We start from the raw sequence: 18,089 nt of genomic DNA, 5'->3' as shown, positions 1-18,089 counted from the left end.
TGCGACGTAGCTGAACCGAGAGGTGTGGGTGCTCTATAAAATACATAAATAAATCTGACCGCTCATAAGTTAATACTAAGAATGATTTTATGCCAGGCATAAAGAAATACCCAATTTTTACTTCCTGTGGATGCATCAAAATGCAAAAAAATGACAATTATTATTAATTGGCTCCAGATGGTGGACTTTGCCATTGACCAAAGCATCTTTCTGCTCCTGTACATGCAGGTATCTCTGGTGATAAGGTGGAGATCGATCCGGTGACCAATCAGAAGACGACCACCAAGTTCTGGATTAAGCAGAAACCCATCTCCATCGATTCTGACCTTCTATGCGCCTGTGACCTGGCAGAGGAGAAAAGCCCAAGTGAGATTGTGCTCCCCTTACCCTTCTAAGCCTAGGACAGTTTCTGTGATGGTGGTCTTCCTTCAGACACCTTACTTAGGTCATTAATTTGTATTTAATTAGAATGTTCAGTATAGTGCACACCTCGCTGTATTGGGCAGTGAACATTAACCAACGGAGAAAGGATTACCTGGCAGTGAGGGTGTGGGGCACTACTAGAAAGCACACAATATTCTTAGCAGTCACGGCTCACGACCAGCAGAAGGGGTGGGGCGGCGCCTGGGGGGAGGGTGGTGGGGTAGTCAGGAATAAAAATTAAATAATTAAGTACAAAATAATAAATTTAAAAAAACACCGCCGTTGCTGCCACCACTCCATCCACTCCTCCACAGGCACGGGCTCCCAGCCTGCCCTGCGCCAATCCTGACGCTGCTCAAAGCAGCATCAGGATTGGCTGGGAGCGCCCAGCCTGGGCTCTCCCAGGCAGACTGGGAAGCCTGTGCATGCTCTCTCCAGCCCGGCAACTGCGTTGCTGGGCTGGAGAGAGCCCACTGCGCATGTGTATTAGGCCGGCCAAACACACCTGCGCGCTGAGGGGAGTGCTCTGTGTGCTCCCTTCAAGTGCTCGTCACAGCCTGTAGCACGCCCCTTTTCAAGAAAACAATAATAAACACCGTTTATTATTGTTTTCTTGAAAAGGTTTGCAGCTGCTGCTGCTGGCGGAGGGCGGGCGACACTCCTCTGCCCTCATGGAGGAACCGCCCCTGATTCTTAGTTTTAGTTTTCTAAAAAATAAACATTTACATTACTCATAATTGCTCATAATTAACCATTTGGGCCTCATAGGGATAACATGATGTGCCCAAATCATGCTATTTTTGGACAAGTGTTGCAGCTCGGATTAAAGCATCGCTGCCCGTGCTCCCCTGTCAATCATGTCACCACTAGCCTCTACCTTGTGTCTTTAAATATGACCTTCCCTGTAACCTTGACCTTGGTTTCTGCCCCTCCTACCCTTGGGTTCTTGTGTTGACCTCTTTTCCAGTAGCTCTAGGGAGACTCAGCTTTGTTCTCTGGTATTAAGGTGGCAGTTTCCAAGTTGATCTTGGGAGTTAATGTTTTTGCACCTCACCTCCCCATGCCCGCCTCCAGCTACCCATATTTTCCCTCCTACCCCTTTCCCACTCATGGTGTCGGATCTTCTCAGCAGCAGTGCTCGCATGAAACAGTGGGAGGAAAACTAATCCTTAACAAAAAGATTGCATTTAATTAGTCCTGTATGGGAGCCATAATTAAGGTTTTAATTGACAATCTGTAACACCGGCGTGCATTATGTGCGGGGTACCCTGTTTAAGCCTCATTACCTTAATTACAAATATCCATCTTTACGCTTTGTAACCTGAAAAAATGTGTGCTTAGCCCATGTTTAGGAGAGATGCTACCGATCTACAGATCTTCATCACAGAACCATGACTCATACCCACTTCCGCACACATGCTTGATGTCCTTGTACTTCCAGACTAGAGAGTCAAATGCACCAACAGCCCACCCAGGACAGGAGGCGGTCTTGCTGTCTTCTGTAGTTCTTCCTGTTCTGGAACATTCTGTACCCGACAACCCTTATGTGATTTGAGCGCCTCACGTACCACTTCCATTCTCTGCACCTCAAACAACTTCCTTAAGTCTGATCTACAGAACAGCCAAAAGCAACAAGAACTTCACAGAAGAAACAGCTGCCATCATCACCTCTGCCACCAATCAACACATCCAGTCACACTTAGCTTGGTGATTTCACCCACCCAGGTGACTTACGCACAACAACAATAATAAAATAATCCCTTTAAATACTCCTTAATACACTGGATATCAAAGAGCAAATCCCCAAAACCTCTCAGTGCCTTACTTCATCCTGACCGTCTCTACCCAAAGTGAGTTGCAAATTGCACCAGACAGGATGGAACACTTTTCCACCTCCTCCCCCATTCTTCACACCACATTGATGCACCTCGACCAATCCAAAAGAAGAGAGAAGAGAACAATACACTCCTTCGAAATCCTCTTCAGACACTCTTTAAAAAATAAAAAAAAATTAGAAACCTATGAAACTCCTATCAGCCCATACCTGGTGTCAGCACAGCGATGTATTCAACACAACCGGGAGAAACCATGTAGACTTCAGTGCAGCACAGCACTACTGTGACGTGTTGGAAATTCACATGTGTTATGTACCAGGTAGTGGCAGAGTTGAGGTGCTTTTCTCTTAACGTGTATAATCTGTTTAGATAAATCTTTTTCACTATTTCTCCTGTTAAGTCAAGGGCAACTTTTCATTTACGCGGTTTAATAAATATGCCTTAAGAGTGACGCAGTGAATAGCGCCTACTATGTACCCCTAAAGTCTACACTTAGTGTGACCTGAACGAGACATAGAGGAAAGAGAAGACAGTGTGGTTTATAGTTATGCCTTCTTGGAGTTCAGAGTTTTTAACACAGTGCATGGTTTTCTCAAAGACTACAGGCTAATTATGCAGTGAATGGGTGAATATGGACCAAACTCAAAACCACTATCTGTAGGGTTCAGATGCACACAATGTGGTATGCACTGATGCCAGTTTCCACACATCACAGAAGCAGTGGGTGAATGGAGAAGTTAAAAGCTGTCAACATGTGCTTACAAAACTGATAGGTCTGTGGATTGAAATCATGGAAGCATTGTGTGATATCCTGTTGGAGATCGTGAACAGTGTGTGACGCAACGCAAGATACGTTTTTCATAGCTGATCATAACCGTTCAATTTTAGGAGTATTTAAATTTTACTGTGAAACTTAACCTCAATTTAACAGTTTTTTTCTGTAAACAAAACCACACACACACGCAAAAAGGGAAGTAGAACCTCTGGGTAGAACACAAGTTTTAGGTGGAGAACACTCTGCGACACCACCAGCACTATAGAACAGCTCTCCTCAAATGCCTATTTTTCTGGCAGAATTTTTAAGCATAGGATTAGGGTAGTCCCATCCATACTGGGCTAGAAAAGTGACAAAGTCCTTTGCCATTTTTTCAGATAAGTCCTTAAGTATAGGATTAGCTTGCACCATCCATACTGAGCTGAAAAATGACCGAAGCCTTTTACCACTGCTGGTACAGCTCTCAATTTCACAATTGGTAAAACACAACTAAGCTAACCTGGAATGAATCCAAGCAGTCCCTGACACATGTTTCACTCTTATTAGAGCTTGTCAGAGAAATAGCTTTGTCCAGACACAAGGGAGTACACCGTATAAGACAAACAAAGACCCTTTCAGGCGTAGAGTGATGCATACGTTACGCAAAAAGGAAAGTAGGGACTCTGTCTAGTTCCAGGTCTTTAGGTGGAGAGCAGCTTCTTTAAACGGATCACTCTACAAAACCATTGACACTCTAAAATTGCTCACCTCAAAGGCCTGTTTGTTTATTTTTGTTTTGTTTTTTTACTACTGGGGCTGCTAGAATTATATGGCACAGAGGATCAAATTATGTGCCAAATGTCTGTAAATTATGTGTCAAAAATGCAATGATGGGGAACATTCTTTTTCAATAATAGGCAAAGGTCTATGCTGTAATGGGACAGGGAAGTAACAAATACCAGAGGAAATATCCTGTCTCACCATTCAGTACATTCCTGCATTTACATCAAAAGCCTTTTTTTGCTCAGAAAGACTTTCTTTCAATGACATTTTATTTAGTACTTTTTTGCCTTCATTGGTACCTATGTCTAAATATTGTATACTTATTATAAAAATCAACTACATTGTATATTGACTAATAATCTACAGGCTGCAACACAGGAATTGTCTTAAAACCTCTGGGATGCTCCCTCACATCCATCCGACACATTAACTCTCACATTCTCTTTCATCCATTTGAGGTGGAAACAACTTTTTTGTGGTATCTGCAAATTGAGGGGTACATTTTGTGGCAGGTAAGGTTCCATAATTGTGTGCTAAACATTGCTGCCACAAAGTCCCATAAATCCACTGGCTTTCACCATGTTTTATCAACAATTTATTCCTTAAGGTTTTTAAAAAAAAAAAAAAAAAAAAGCCTTATCATTGTAATTCCAGTTATTGCCCACTATTTGCGAACTTCCCCAAATTAAATATGAAATTAAAAAAATAAAGAATGGCTAACGTGTAATATCGTCTTGTCGATTATGATATCCCCAGAACTGCTCTATGGCCATTTTGAAATATATTACACAGTTGTGTATGGTGTGTATATTCACATATATGTTTGTTTTATATTAAGGACGTAAATCCCAGGGATCAGCATCAGTAATTTTCTCAGCCTTCCTTTACACACCTTTGTGTGACTCAGTAGGTAACCTGTTTCTAACAGTGGCCCTGAATTCGCCTTTGGCAGCTGGGTGATGTGAACCGCTAACACAAGCCTGCTTTTGGACTGGGACGGCAATGGGGTGACTGTTGGCCCCATAGTTGTGCACATACTTCCCATGAACTATCGAAAGTACCTGAGATTCGGCACATGGAAAGGAAACCCCACTGCAATCGATAGCACTGTCAGTAGAACAAGCAAGTGTGTGCTTTAAAACCAGCCTGCTGTTTTGATTTTTGGTGTTTGCTGTGTGCCACGTAGAGCAAGCATTTGCAACACCCTTCTCCGATGCCACGGGAGACGTGCTCCGCTTGTTACTAGCCATGCACTGAAGGCAATGCGTTCGCATCAGGTGGCCTGTATTGAAGGATTAGTGCCTGGTGCTGCCAGTTCTCCAGCGTTGTATCTTTTGGTAATTCACATGCTTGACTTATTCTCTGCCATCGAGCTGGAAGTCCCACACTGACCTTTTTAATAGCAGCATCAAAGAAACTGCATGAAAAGAATACAAGCGAAGTCCCTTTAGTAGCACAATCACTTCATTAGAATAGACCCGAACTCCAGCCACTGAGGTGAGAGTGCACTGAGATCCCCTCTCTCCCCAGACTTTTATCCATCACATTTCTGGTGCATGCCATGTTGAAGGGCCTCCTTCTCAGACACTGTTCTATAACGCTATTTTGTCAGCGTTTAACTCGGACTGGCCTCTTCAGGCATCTCTTTCAAGCCCTTCAACTTTTGCCTGGAAGACTATATTTTCTGGCCTACTGTCTGCATCCCCCAAGAAAGCCCTCTTTAGGGCCTACTACTTCTCATGTGAGAAGGAGATTTTGTGCATCACTACTGCGTACGCCCCCACCCGCTTTGCTTTTTACGCCTCCACTCACTTTGCTTGTTACGCCCCCACTCACTTTGCTTTTTACGCCCCACCCATTTTGCTCTGTACTCCCCCACCCACTTTGCCCTGTACTCCCCCACCCACTTTTCCCTGTACTCCCCCACCCACTTTGCCCTGTACTCCCCCACCTACTTTGCCTTGTACTCCCCCACCTACTTTGGCTTGTACTCCCCCACCTACTTTGCCTTCTACTCCCCCACCTACTTTGCCTTCTACTCCCCCACCTACTTTGCCTTCTACTCCCCCACCTACTTTGTCTTCTACTCCGTCGCCTACTTTGCCTTTTACTCCGTCGCCTACTTTGCCTTTTACTCCGTCACCCACTTTGCCTTTTACTCCGTCACCCACTTTGCCTTTTACTCCGTCACCCACTTTGCCTTTTACTCCGTCACCCACTTTGCCTTTTACTCCGTCACCCACTTTGCCTTTTACTCCCTCACCCACTTTGCCTTGTACTCCCTCACCCACTTTGCCTTGTACTCCCTCACCCACTTTGCCTTGTACTCCCTCACCCACTTTGCCTTGTACTCCCTCACCCACTTTGCCTTGTACTCCCTCACCCACTTTGCCTTGTACTCCCTCACCCACTTTGCCTTGTACTCCCTCACCCACTTTTCCTTCTACTCCCTCACCCACTTTGCCTTCTACTCTCTCACCCACTTTGCCTTCTACTCTCTCACCCACTTTGCCTTCTACTCCCTCACCCACTTTGCCTTCTACTCCCTCACCCACTTTGCCTTGTACTCCCTCACCCACTTTGCCTTGTACTCCCTCACCCACTTTGCCTTGTACTCCCTCACCCACTTTGCCTTGTACTCCCTCACCCACTTTGCCTTGTACTCCCTCACCCACTTTCTTTTTACTCCCCTGCTCACTTCCGCTCTACTACCCACCCTTTGGGCTGAACATGGTGTACGATGTGTAGTCTTCCTTCTAGGTTGCCCTCACTGGCTCCTTCCACTCCCATCCCTTCCGTCTTTCCGCAGTCCATAGCAACCGTGTGTAGATCTAGAGATACCTGAAGGGCTTGCACTTTATAGTGCCTAGAAGCAGATGAGGCCTCAGACTTTCCAGTGCCTAGAACTGTCTGAGGGCACTGTCATCTTGAGGATTTTGGGTGCCCCAGGCAAGGCATAATTTGAGGGCCCTTGTATGGAACAAATATGGATTTTCTTACCCGTTTACTCTCAATTCAAGCCCATATGATGACCAGCAGTACTAAAGTATGTTTCACTTTAGCAGGGTCACAGAAAACATATGTGTATAAGTATTGCCGGGCCCCCCAAAATCTTTAAGATGACACCGGATAGACAGGAGTAGATGTAGGCAGAGAGGGTGAGAGGCTTGGATAGAGATTTAGACTAGAGAGGGGGCTACCAGAAGGAAGCTTCGCTCTCCTGGGGCCCCTGGATCTCTGCCCGTGCCTTAGAAGGTCCCTGGATTTCCACCTGTAGAAGGTGTGTGGCATTGTAATGTCTGGAATGATCTGAGACTTTCCAGCGCCTAGAAAAGTCTGAGACTTTGCCAAGTGTAGACAATCTGTGGCACTGCAGTGTCTAGAAGGATTTGAAGCTTTTCAGCGCCTACAAAAGTCTGCTTCTCTACTGCGTGTAGAAGGCCTGTGGCATTGAAGTGCCTAGAAGGCTTGAGCTTTTCAGCGCCTAGTTAAGTCTGAAACTTTACTGCATGTAGAAGATTTGTGGCATTGAACAAATGTTCTACACGCAGGAGGATTTCAGGCATTCAGCGCCTTGAAAAGTCTGAGACTATAGCATGTAGAAGGTATATGGCATTGCAGTGTCTAGAAGGATCTGACGCTTTTCAGTGCCTTGAAAAGTCTGATATTTTACCACGTGTAGAAGATCTATTGTAGTTAAGTTTTATTAATCATGATATAGTTACGTAAAACCTTACATGTAGTATCTGAAAGGATTTGAGGCTTTTCGGCGCCTTGAAAAGTCTGATATTTTACCACGTGTAGAAGATCTGTTGTTTTGCAGTATCTAAAATAATTTGAGGCTTTTCGGTGCTTCGAATGTCTGAGACTTTCTAGTTCATTGAAAGGCCTGCAGCAGTACAGTACTTAGAAAGTGCAGAGGTTCACAGCGCCTTGGAACGTCCAAAGCTTAGCAGTGCTTAGTTTAATATGACGATTTATAGTGGTTCAAAGGTCTAAGATTTACAGAGGTTTACCCTGATGCACTGTAAAGCCGTGAAACTACAAAGGCTTTACGGTGCCTTGATAGACTTGAGGCCTTACTGTGCCTTGAAAGGCCTGAAGCTGGCCATTGCCAAGAAGAATATGAAAATGGCAATTACCTCAAAAGAACAGAGGCTTTCCAGTTCCTAGAAGAGTCCGAGATTTTTACAGGGCCTACAAGGGGCAGAAACTTTACAGCGCCTAGCCTGACCCAACACTGCGCACTGCCCTCTAATACTTGGAGCTTACAGTCTGCGAGTGTCTGAAATTGTACAGTGCTTAGAAGGGCGTGGCGCGTTACAGTGAGAAATGTCTTTAAAGTGTGCATGAAGAGGGGCCTGGTGGTCAGTATCTGTGCACGTCCGCTCGTCTGTAGCAGGCTGGGCTACAGTGCGTGTAACCCATGCCTCTTCTAGCCAGGTACCACAAAACGCGTAAAATGTGCGCAGTTAAATTAACTCACAACACGGAGGGCCCTGTGTGCCCAGGTAGTGAATGTACCGCCCCAAGAGCGCAGAGACTCGGGCGCATGTAGGTGAATAAAACCGGATGTTAGCCGTTCATGAATCCGCCTTCCGGTCAGACCCCGGGTGATGTGTAGCATTGAAAGGGAGGTCTTCCTGGCTCCCAGCTAGTCGCGGAAATAGCAGCGCTGTTCGGGTATCGCCGTGTGTCTCATTGTGCCCTGGAAGTTAGTGTTTGCACAGATGACGAGCGGGGAAATGGCAGGGCTGGCGGGAGAGCCCGGCGCTGAGCCCATGGCACACATAACTGCCAGCTGTCTTCGGCAGCTCCGCCTGACCTTTGGAGGAAAGCGCTTTCAGGAGGCAGGTGTCAGTTTATTGGGGGCGCCCCTTGAATTCTGCTGGATAAATACTGGATCTGTGGGGTAGGCCCGGAGCTGGCTGCGGTTTGTGTGGAACGCAAATAAACGAGAGACGCATCGTTTATGCTTTACCCCAGGGTACCACCAGCCTTTTTGCTGCCAAGGCTTCCTATACCAGCTTGGCAAAGAGCTTTTTAGTTAATCACCACTCCTGTTAGGGTGCTCATGCCCTCTGTAGGGCCTGTGAGATTGTTCTTTAAATGTGCCAAGCGCCTATGCTAGAAGAGAGATCTATTAACCCCCCTCGTTAAGGGGTCTCTACCTCCCTTACCTACAAGTACTTGTGTCTTGTGTTCGCTTGCAAGGCCCCCATCTCTAGGTTGGGGTTTTAACTTGATGTCCAGTTGTCAATGTTGGGTTTGCCCTCAGAAGCAGTACTCATTCAATTAAGACGCAGATCCATTTACTTCTACGTCTATTCTTTTTCTGGCTCACAGTGTAGAGAGCACCCTCCTACCTAGAGGCGGGACAAGAAATTAACCTTTATCCCCAAAACAATATGGATCCTTCGTGCTTCCTTCGTGCTCAGCAGTTTCCTAAACCAAGGTCCTGCCCCTACACACAGTTAGACCAGTCTGTAACTGGTGTGATGTTTTTCCTCCATCCTCTTCTTGCCACTATGAATAGCTTTTGCTCCAAAGCTCTGGCTTTCACCCAAGCGATCATGTCACATCTTAAGCTAAGATTACAAATACTGGGGATTTGTGTTCGTGGTTACCACACTGCCAGAAATAATCTTTCTGGATGGTATTATCGCATATAAAATTGGCCATTAAAAGTTAAGTTTTATGGACTAAGGGATAATTGCAGATGTGCTTTTTCTGGGTGAAATACCACACGTAATTCAAAATCAAATTTTCTGGAGATTCTTTGGATTAATACTAATTGTGAGTCCTTGGTTTCTGAAGAGTTGGACCTCATGATTGTCTCTTGGCAGAGAGCCTCACCATTGAGATATCCTTTCAAACACAAGTCATCGCAGGGCAAAAAGCTGAGATTATGGCATGAGTAAAGAATACCAGCCAGCTTTCCTGCTCAGTGGGTGATCTGTCCTTTTCACATTACCTATCTTGACAGAGATGGTTATCTTGCAGCCTTCATAATGTATCGGAACAGGTCAAGGATGTCCCCCATAGCTACTAAGGTTGTCAAAAGACCGGAAAAGCTTTATGAATCTTTTCCTTCAAGCAGGCACCCCATGTATATTAGGACCTGATCCGTGCAAGGCAAGTGCGTAAAAGCTTTGAGACACTGGTCTTGTGTTTCGTAAAGCTACATTCTTGGAAAATATCTTTTTTAGTGGCTTAAACATCAGCCACGCACATAAGCGAGAAACATTCCCTTTACTCCTCACAACCATTCACTTAATCTGCTTCAGTGAAGAGGTTATTCTTTTGATGTTGCCTTGATTTGGGAGACATTACAAAATCTTGATGTCAGGCATGCCAGGCACGTTCAGTTTGGTAGAACCAGGGATCCTTCTTTCTACAGACTGACTGTTGTTGACTTGATGGCAGTCGAAAGGCTGCTACTCCTAGCATTGCCAGATGATTTACATTCTATATCAACCATTTCAAGCATCAGTTTGGAGTCCAACCTCCCAGTGGTGTTCAGGCATACGCCAACAGGGCTAGGACTACTTGCCCACATGCATACTGAGCCCAAGACTTCCTCCCGAAGCAGTGCTAACGTTGACTACAAAACCATGTGCAATCTATTTGCTTGAGCTTAAGCTGCCTGATGTTGCCTTCTCCTCTTCCCTTTCTCGTTCACAGTGGAATCTACCCACTAAGATGATAGGTGTTTAGGGTACAATGGTGAAAAAATGAGATAATGAACTGGATATTGAAATTACTCATGACCATTAGCATTGTCCGGGGTAGCTTCCACGTCTATCATTCTTAATCACTATGCCATTACAGAGAGTGACTATCCATATGTACATCATCCTTGGTCTTAGCCAGAAGGAGGCAGTTGAGTCCGAACGGCTATGCCATGTCAGCTCGGAAAAGGATCACAAGCGACCTCAGATCACTTTCGGACATAATAGGGCTGCTTATTAATTTTCCCTAATTCATCACCTTGGAAATCATTGGAGAAATTATTGACGAAGGTAAGTCCCATAGAAATATGTCTGCTACATAATTTGGATAGCTAACAAAAAGTTACTTTGTTTTATCTCATACGTATCAAAATCTATTCAGATTGATGCACAATGTGTGCAGGGCCGCACCCCCTGTTTTCAAAAGTTTACTGGCCACTCACGTTTGCTGTTAGTGAGCTCTGAAAGGGGTTGGTTGTTGCCTAGATAAAAGGTGTCAAAAGCCTCATTTGATGGACGAATAGGTGAAGTGGAGGGTCTTCTGTCTGTAGCACGAAACTAAAGGTTCTTAAGTGTGAGCATGGACGGAAAGATTTCTTCTAAGCCATGAATGTTTTATTTTGTAATTCACGCGTCATTGTTAGTTTCACAGACACTGGTCTCACAGCAACAATTATTTCAATGGGACTAAGAAATCGCAAACTGGTTGCATCTGTTTTTGAGGGCCCATGTCTTAAATCCATGAGTATATCCTAGTCAGACACATAGAGAACTGTTTTTAGGTTGAGCCTAGGCAGCGCACAGCGTTGTCTGCAAGACATGTTGTATTCAATCTATGGGCGTTTAACCACGCCCACTCTTGCCAATCGTTCTTTGTGATTGTCTTTAATGCTTCCTTTTTTTTTGGTGCATTTGGCTAAATATCCCTCCATTTTGTGCTTAGTTCCCTCCCAGGCAATTGCACTGAGAGAACATTTTTGTTGGCAATCACACTACGTTCAAGCTTCCTCCTGTTACAGTGTGTGATGGCCCCTCCGCCCTCCTCCCAGCGGACTTCACTGATTGATCCTTTTTGTTGGCCATCTCTGGCCATCTGTTGCCTCCTCGCTCGCTCTCCCTTTCTGCACTGCTGCTTGTTTTTTTTATTATTATTTATGTAGGCGTTCATTAAGAAGTCACTGCCTCAATGACTACGAGGCTAACGCTGACAATAACAGAGGGAATCTCAGCATCTTTTTGGTACTTCACGTGGACAAAACATTTTGGGTGTCACAAACGTTACAAATTCTTAAAACAAAGACATGTCCAACCCTTTAAAGCAAGTGCTTAACAAAGATCTCACTTTCTGGCCTAAGCAGAAGTTTGATCCTGGCACGCAGCTTTTCGAGCTTCACAAAAAGGCACATGCTTCCCTCAACGCTGGGCTTGACCTGAAGCTGGCTGTCGAGCTCCCACACGGTGAGGACCAGAATGACTGGGTGGCTGTGCACGTGATGGACTTCTTCAACCGCATCAGTCTGATCTAAGGCACAGTGAGCGGTAACAGCTCAGATCAGTCCTGTCCGGTCATGTCTGGTGGCCCTAAGTACGAACACCAGTGGCTGGATGATCACATGTACCGGAAGCCCACAGCCCTCCCTGCCCCCAAGTATTTGAACCTGCTGATAGACTGGATCGAGGTGCAGATTAAAGACAAGGACACCTTCCCAACCAACGCCGATGAGTTTTGGGAAAGTGGTCATGCAAATCCGGTCTTCTGGGAGAAAGTGACTGCTGTTGGTTGCTTAAGGCCTCTCAAAGGGTGCGTTTGCGGTCCATGGTTTCTGTTGCCATGGTGTGATCTTAGTCATCTCAGTTGCTTTGGTTATTTAGACTGACGGTGGGGGCACTGTAAAGCTGTGGTTTGGGGCGTAATGCACGATCTAAAATGCACCCATGAAGGTTTCTTTTTTATACTTCTTTGTACAGTGTTGTGTAGAGTGTTGAAGTGTATTTCATTTGGCTCTATAGGGTTGATGATTTAGATGCATAATTGTGAGCCCAGTAGTCAAGTTCTTCTGGAGAATAAAACTTCCCTGCAGCCCGGTAATCAGATCTTGATTTTGGGGAGTGGTGGTCATGTTTTCTGGTTCTGAGGATACTTTTTATTGCAAATGTTCTATTAGTATGCTTGAAAACAGCACATTTGAATAGACATAGGTGTGTTAGTCGAGTCGTTAATAAGTCGTCACCTTTTTTAGGAGTTGTTTCTTTGATCTGTATTTTAATACCGCGCATTTCAGCGCAAGCGAGAATTTTATTGGCTTGGTTCCATATCTATATCAACATGTCATACCTCCTTGTCTCCAAAGTTATCCTTGCACCCCTAGGATGTTTCCACCATTGCTCGAGTTAGTTTGTGTCCACCTATCAATTAAATGTTCTTAAAAGTAACCATAGAGTTAGCTCAGGAAAACACTGGTGGGGACATTTCCTATGGAAGTGAAGTGATTTGCTTCTGCTCCTCGTATTAGATTATTTCCAGTCAGTCGTAGTATATGACTACAAGGGTTCTGTCGGGAATCCAGTCAGTCAGCAGGTGAAAATCATGCGTCTTTCTGGTAACAGTCCAGTGTATTTCTTTACTTGAGGGTCCAACAAAGCGTGCAATTGGGATTGACCCACTTACACATTGCAACTCTCAGCCAGCTGTAGCATGGATGTAGTCTCAATGTAAACCGGCACGGGTGATTAGAAACTCCATTAAAAAAAACTTATCAGACTGTAAATATTCTGCTTCTCACTAAATCAGGTATTTATTTGATACGCAGTAATGGTTCAATAAGTAATCCAGTTTTAAAAAATACATAAGTACCCATTTTTTAGGTCAAGCATAGGCAACTCGCATGCGCTGTCTCTCGACATGTTGTAATCTACATCTGTGGGCTTGTACTACACCCATCATTTTCATTCGGTCCTTGGCCTGCCTTTCAAAATTCCCTTGATTTTGTAGGTAAACACTTTACGTTTGTGCCACCTCGAGGATGCTTTGTTACCGCCTTGCAGACGGACTTGTTACATGGATTACTGCACTGCTTTTTTCTTTTGCCTCGCCACTTCGCGCTGCGTGCCCATATGTTTCTTTCTCTTCCTTGTTTTGGGCATACTGCTGTTTCTTTGTGGTGTCTGCACACAAAGACTGCAAGATGGAGGGGCGTTTTTTTTTTTTTTAATTTTTCATTTTTTTTTTTAAAAGCTTCATATAGCGCAAACTCAATTGGAGGAGCCCTTCACATGAGTGTGTGAACTATCATATAACACAAACTTGATCTGAGGAGCGCTTTACACGACTACCACTTACATACAAGTTTAGCAGTTGAAACTGGAGTATTTAAATTAAAAAAAAAAACAGAAATCTTCAATGCGGCTCTCCCGGCACAGCGGGAGCACATGCTACAGTATTCACTGCGCTCGAGAAACTCGCCTCATAATGCTTTGCTGGACATTTCTTTTTCAGAACGTTTTTGCCCGTAACTCAGCCTGTGATGGTCCTACGACAATGGGATCAGCATCAAACCATTTAGTACGACATGCTTTTTCTGTCTAGGTCATCTCTGGGTCTCCGCACCAGGTTGGGAAGATCTCAAAATAGTAATCTTTCCCACCATTCAAAGTCTCCTAAAGATCTCTCATGGCTGGAACTGCTGTTTTACAGGTAGAAGTAGTTTCTGTTTTAAGGGTATTGTTTGTAATAGTTTTGCACTAGTCCTCCTGGGTCTGAAAAGGTGTAAGGCACTAGGCCCTCTTGGGACTGCATATATGGTTACATTACATTATTTTCTGCCTCTCTGTTTTTATGTTATTAGGCCCTATAGGGGCTGACTCTATGGTTAAATGACCATGTTTCTTACAAATGCTGTTTTTATTGTGGTGTCCTCTAGGAACTGTTCTCAGCATTACAGTCAAGATTCTACAATATTCACTGCATTTGGAAACGCATCCTATAATGCTTTCCAGGGCATTACTTTTACAAAACGTTTTGCCCATAACTCACCGTACGACATGCTCTTTCTTTCTTGGTCATTTCTGGGTCCCCACACGAGCTTGAGGGACCCCAAAATAATAATATATAAAAAAGAAAAGAAATAATGGCAATATTCTTTTTTTTGCTGCAGATAGAGGAAGAAGGTAAATGGAAATGCTTTAGTTATATGCAGGGCCACTGGAATTATGTGGCAAAAAGGACCAAATTAGGTCAGAAAAAAGGCCAGTTATGCATTTAGAGCGCCGGTAGCTCTAACTCAAGCAAATGCGAGACCTATTGCATTGCAAATGCTTGTTTTTTAATGGAAGCATCTCTTCACATGAGCCTTCAGGATTTGGACATGATGTAATGCTTCTACTGAGCCAAGCTTTTGGAACACAAAAGAGAACGAGTTGGTCCATGCAGGCTTGATTTTTGCCGGCTCCAAAGTTGCATATGATCTGCAGAATCGGTTACTCTGAGAGGCTGCTAAGACAGTAAGATGGAGCTTGTGTTTGCTGCCATCACAAAGACATTATAAATTGTTGGTGAACCACATTTTGAAAAGAATCTTCTGAGTGAGGAATCTTTCACCACTGGAATCACATTTTACCACTAGTGTACAATGTCCAAGCAGCTAGATGGCAGTGTCACGGATTAGTTGCAGAAGTTTCCATTACTCAGGTAAAATGCTGCTTAATTTGCCTGCCCGTGCTCGATAATGTAGTCAATGCAGCTCATTAGATGGCCGCCCTCTGTCGCATAAGGATAAGCGTCCTGAAGGGTATCTTTCGCAGTGAAGACGGGAGGCAGCGGGGGCAAATACGCAGGGGCATAGCTTGGTCAGTGAGATTGAGGGGCTGCGGGTGAGCTATTTCCCAACAATCACACCAGCACATAATATTAAACTACATTATATGACAAGCATGGCGCATTTGAGGGGTTTAAAAGGCAGTGGAAAGGGAGAAGAATGAGGATAAGTGAGAGAAAACGCATTATTTTGATAAATAACATTTTTGAAGTCTTTGCAAACAGAGACGGGTAGTTTGTATACATTGTCTGTGTAAGTGTGAAAATCGCTGATGAAATCCGACATCTCAGCATACCCGACTGATAACACCTGTAACCAACTATTTATCACAAAATACATTTATTAGGGGTGTACCCTGGAAATACCTGCCCATTTATGTAGTGGCCAATTCTTCATGTTTGGAAGGACATGCTTTGTCCATGACTCTTGTCTGGAAAAGCGCACGTGACCTGCAGGCGCGTGAGTAATGCACGTGGCATGGACAAATTAGAAGGGCTTCTCGGCAAGTGCAGCTTCGGTGAAAGATGTGTTGTAAAGCTTCCTTTCATAGAATCATATCACCCGACAGCCCCGTTTGGAAAAAAAAAAAAAGGGCCGAGGATTTGTGGTCCGTCCTTTATCTGCGCATCTCTGGGATTTTAGCAGAGAATAAAGTTAGCCGGGCTGAGCTGCGGGGGCGGTGGCTGGCTGTGCTCCGCAACTTCAGTCCGAGATGCTTATCTGCGCGGTGATGCATGTCTCCAGCACCGTTTACATCAGAAGAATATTCCCGAGGCCTCCTTGAATGAATTATTACGAAGAAAGGGGAGGCTGCGGCAAGATAAGGCGCTTGAGCCCGGCAATGTATTTCCATTCCATGTTTTATCTCTTGTAACACAAGTGTGCTCCGTCTCTGCTCTCCTGCGCCTACAGAAAACATATTACAGGCTGGAGGTGGAGGGCGGTGGATAGAGCGCTCTGGGAGCCGGGACCTAGTGCCTCGACGTCCCACGGGATCAGTGCTTACAGTTTGTCCTTGCCAGACTTGGGCTTGTGGCGAGGTGCCTTAGGGTAGTGTTGTCTCAATCAGTGGCTCTCGGTGGCCATGCGTCCAGGAGCTGATCTGATCTCGGTTGAGATCCCTAATGTGAGTGTGCGTGCGGCCTGACACCCGGCTGGTCTGAGCTCCCTTGTTTGAGTTCCTACTGTGGTGAGTGTGTGTTGGACCTGTGTGGTGCCTGACATCCGGCTGATCTGAGCTCCCTACTATGGTGAGTGTGTTGGACCTGTTTGGTGCCTGACACCCGGCTGGTCTCAGCTCCCTTGCTTGAGTTCCCTACTGTGGTGAGTGAGTGTGTGTTGGACCTGTGTGGTGCCTGACATCCGGCTGGTCTGAGAATCCTTGCTTGAGTTTCCTACTGTGGTGAGTGTGTGTTGTACCTGTGTGGGGCCTGACACCCGGCTGGTCTGAGAACCCTTGCTTGAGTTCCTACTGTGGTGAGTGTGTGTTGGACCTGTTTGGTGCCTGACATCCGGCTGGCCTGAGCTCCCTTGCTTGAGTTCCCTACTGTGGTGAGTGTGTGTTGGACCTGTGTGGGGCCTGACATCTGGCTAGTCTGAGCTCCCTTTCTTGAGTTCCCTACTGTGGTGAGTGTGTGTTGGACCTGTGTGGGGCCTGACACCCGGCTGGTCTGACCTCCCTTGCTTAAGTTCCCTAGTGTGGTGAGTGTGTGTTGGAGATGCTTAGGGGCTGACACCTCATCTGAGCTCCTTTACTTGAGTTCCCTACTGGGTGCGTGGGGGCTGACACCAGGCTGGTCATAGCTCCCTTACTTGAGTTCACTACTGTGGTGAGTGTGCATGGGGGCTGACACCTGACTGTTCTCCACGGAGGCTGACACCTGGCTGCTCTGAGCTCCCTTGCTTGACTTCCCTACTGTGGTGAGTGTGTATAGGGGCTGACATCTGGTCTGCAGGAGCGGCTCCTTTGCTATGGCGAAGGAGCATCGCCCCCTGGCTGAGTCAGCAGCAGAAAAATAAAACCATAGTCATTTTATTTTTCTACTGCTGGTTCAGCCAGCAATGCAGGGAGGGGCAGGGCAGAGCCGTGGGAGGAGGCAGTGGGAGAGAGTGCCCCTAAGTGCATGTGTTTGTTTTTGGCCAGCCTCAGGGCGGCAAACACACATGCGCTCTTAGGTTTCTCCAGCGCGGCTGTGTTTAACAGCTGGGCTGGAAAAACTGCACAGACCCCAGGGCTGTCTCTGAGCGGCAGTCCAAGCCGCTCAGACCAATCCTGGCGCTGTTTTCATGCTAAGTTTAGCATGAAAGCAGCACCAGGATTGCTTGAGAGCCTGTGTCCCAGTGAATGCTGGGACACCACATCGAGGGAATAGGAGCGAGACGCAGGAGACGCGGGTAAGGTAAGTGTTTTTTTGGTTTGTTTTTTTTAATAACCTTCCCGCCCCCTTTTCAAATTTGCTGCTGGTCTGAGTTCCCTACTGTGATAAGTGTGTGCTGGCCTGCATGAGGCTGACACCTGGCTGGTCTGAGCTCCCTTGCTTGAGTTCCCTGCTGTGGTGTGTTTAGTGGAGCTGCATGGGGGCTGACACCTGGCCGGTCAGACTCAACTTTGAGTTTAGACAGTATGGCATTGAAGTCCTTAAACGACAACTGCCTTTTGGCATGGTTCATACACGTCTTACGGGGTTGTGGCCCAGTTAGTCATTCCACATGTCCCAAAGGATATTGGAGCAACTTTTTAAGAGCCCAT

The 18,089-nt window shown here is 45.6% G+C and overlaps 1 protein-coding gene across 3 annotated transcripts in view; it reads left to right on the top strand.

Moving 5' to 3' along the window:
• MAPKAP1 (MAPK associated protein 1) overlaps positions 1 to 18,089 on the top strand; it is a 541,270-nt gene that overhangs the window by 468,382 nt on the left and 54,799 nt on the right. For all 3 annotated transcript variants that reach the window (XM_069241765.1, XM_069241766.1, XM_069241763.1), the window contains one exon: positions 229 to 366. In XM_069241765.1, coding sequence (XP_069097866.1) covers positions 229 to 366 — 138 coding nt within the window. The remainder of the gene's footprint in view (positions 1 to 228; positions 367 to 18,089) is intronic.

This window comes from Pleurodeles waltl, chromosome 6 (genome assembly GCF_031143425.1).
Source record: "Pleurodeles waltl isolate 20211129_DDA chromosome 6, aPleWal1.hap1.20221129, whole genome shotgun sequence".
Lineage (NCBI taxonomy): Eukaryota > Metazoa > Chordata > Amphibia > Caudata > Salamandridae > Pleurodeles > Pleurodeles waltl.
This window is presented reverse-complemented; position numbering and strand designations above follow the sequence as displayed.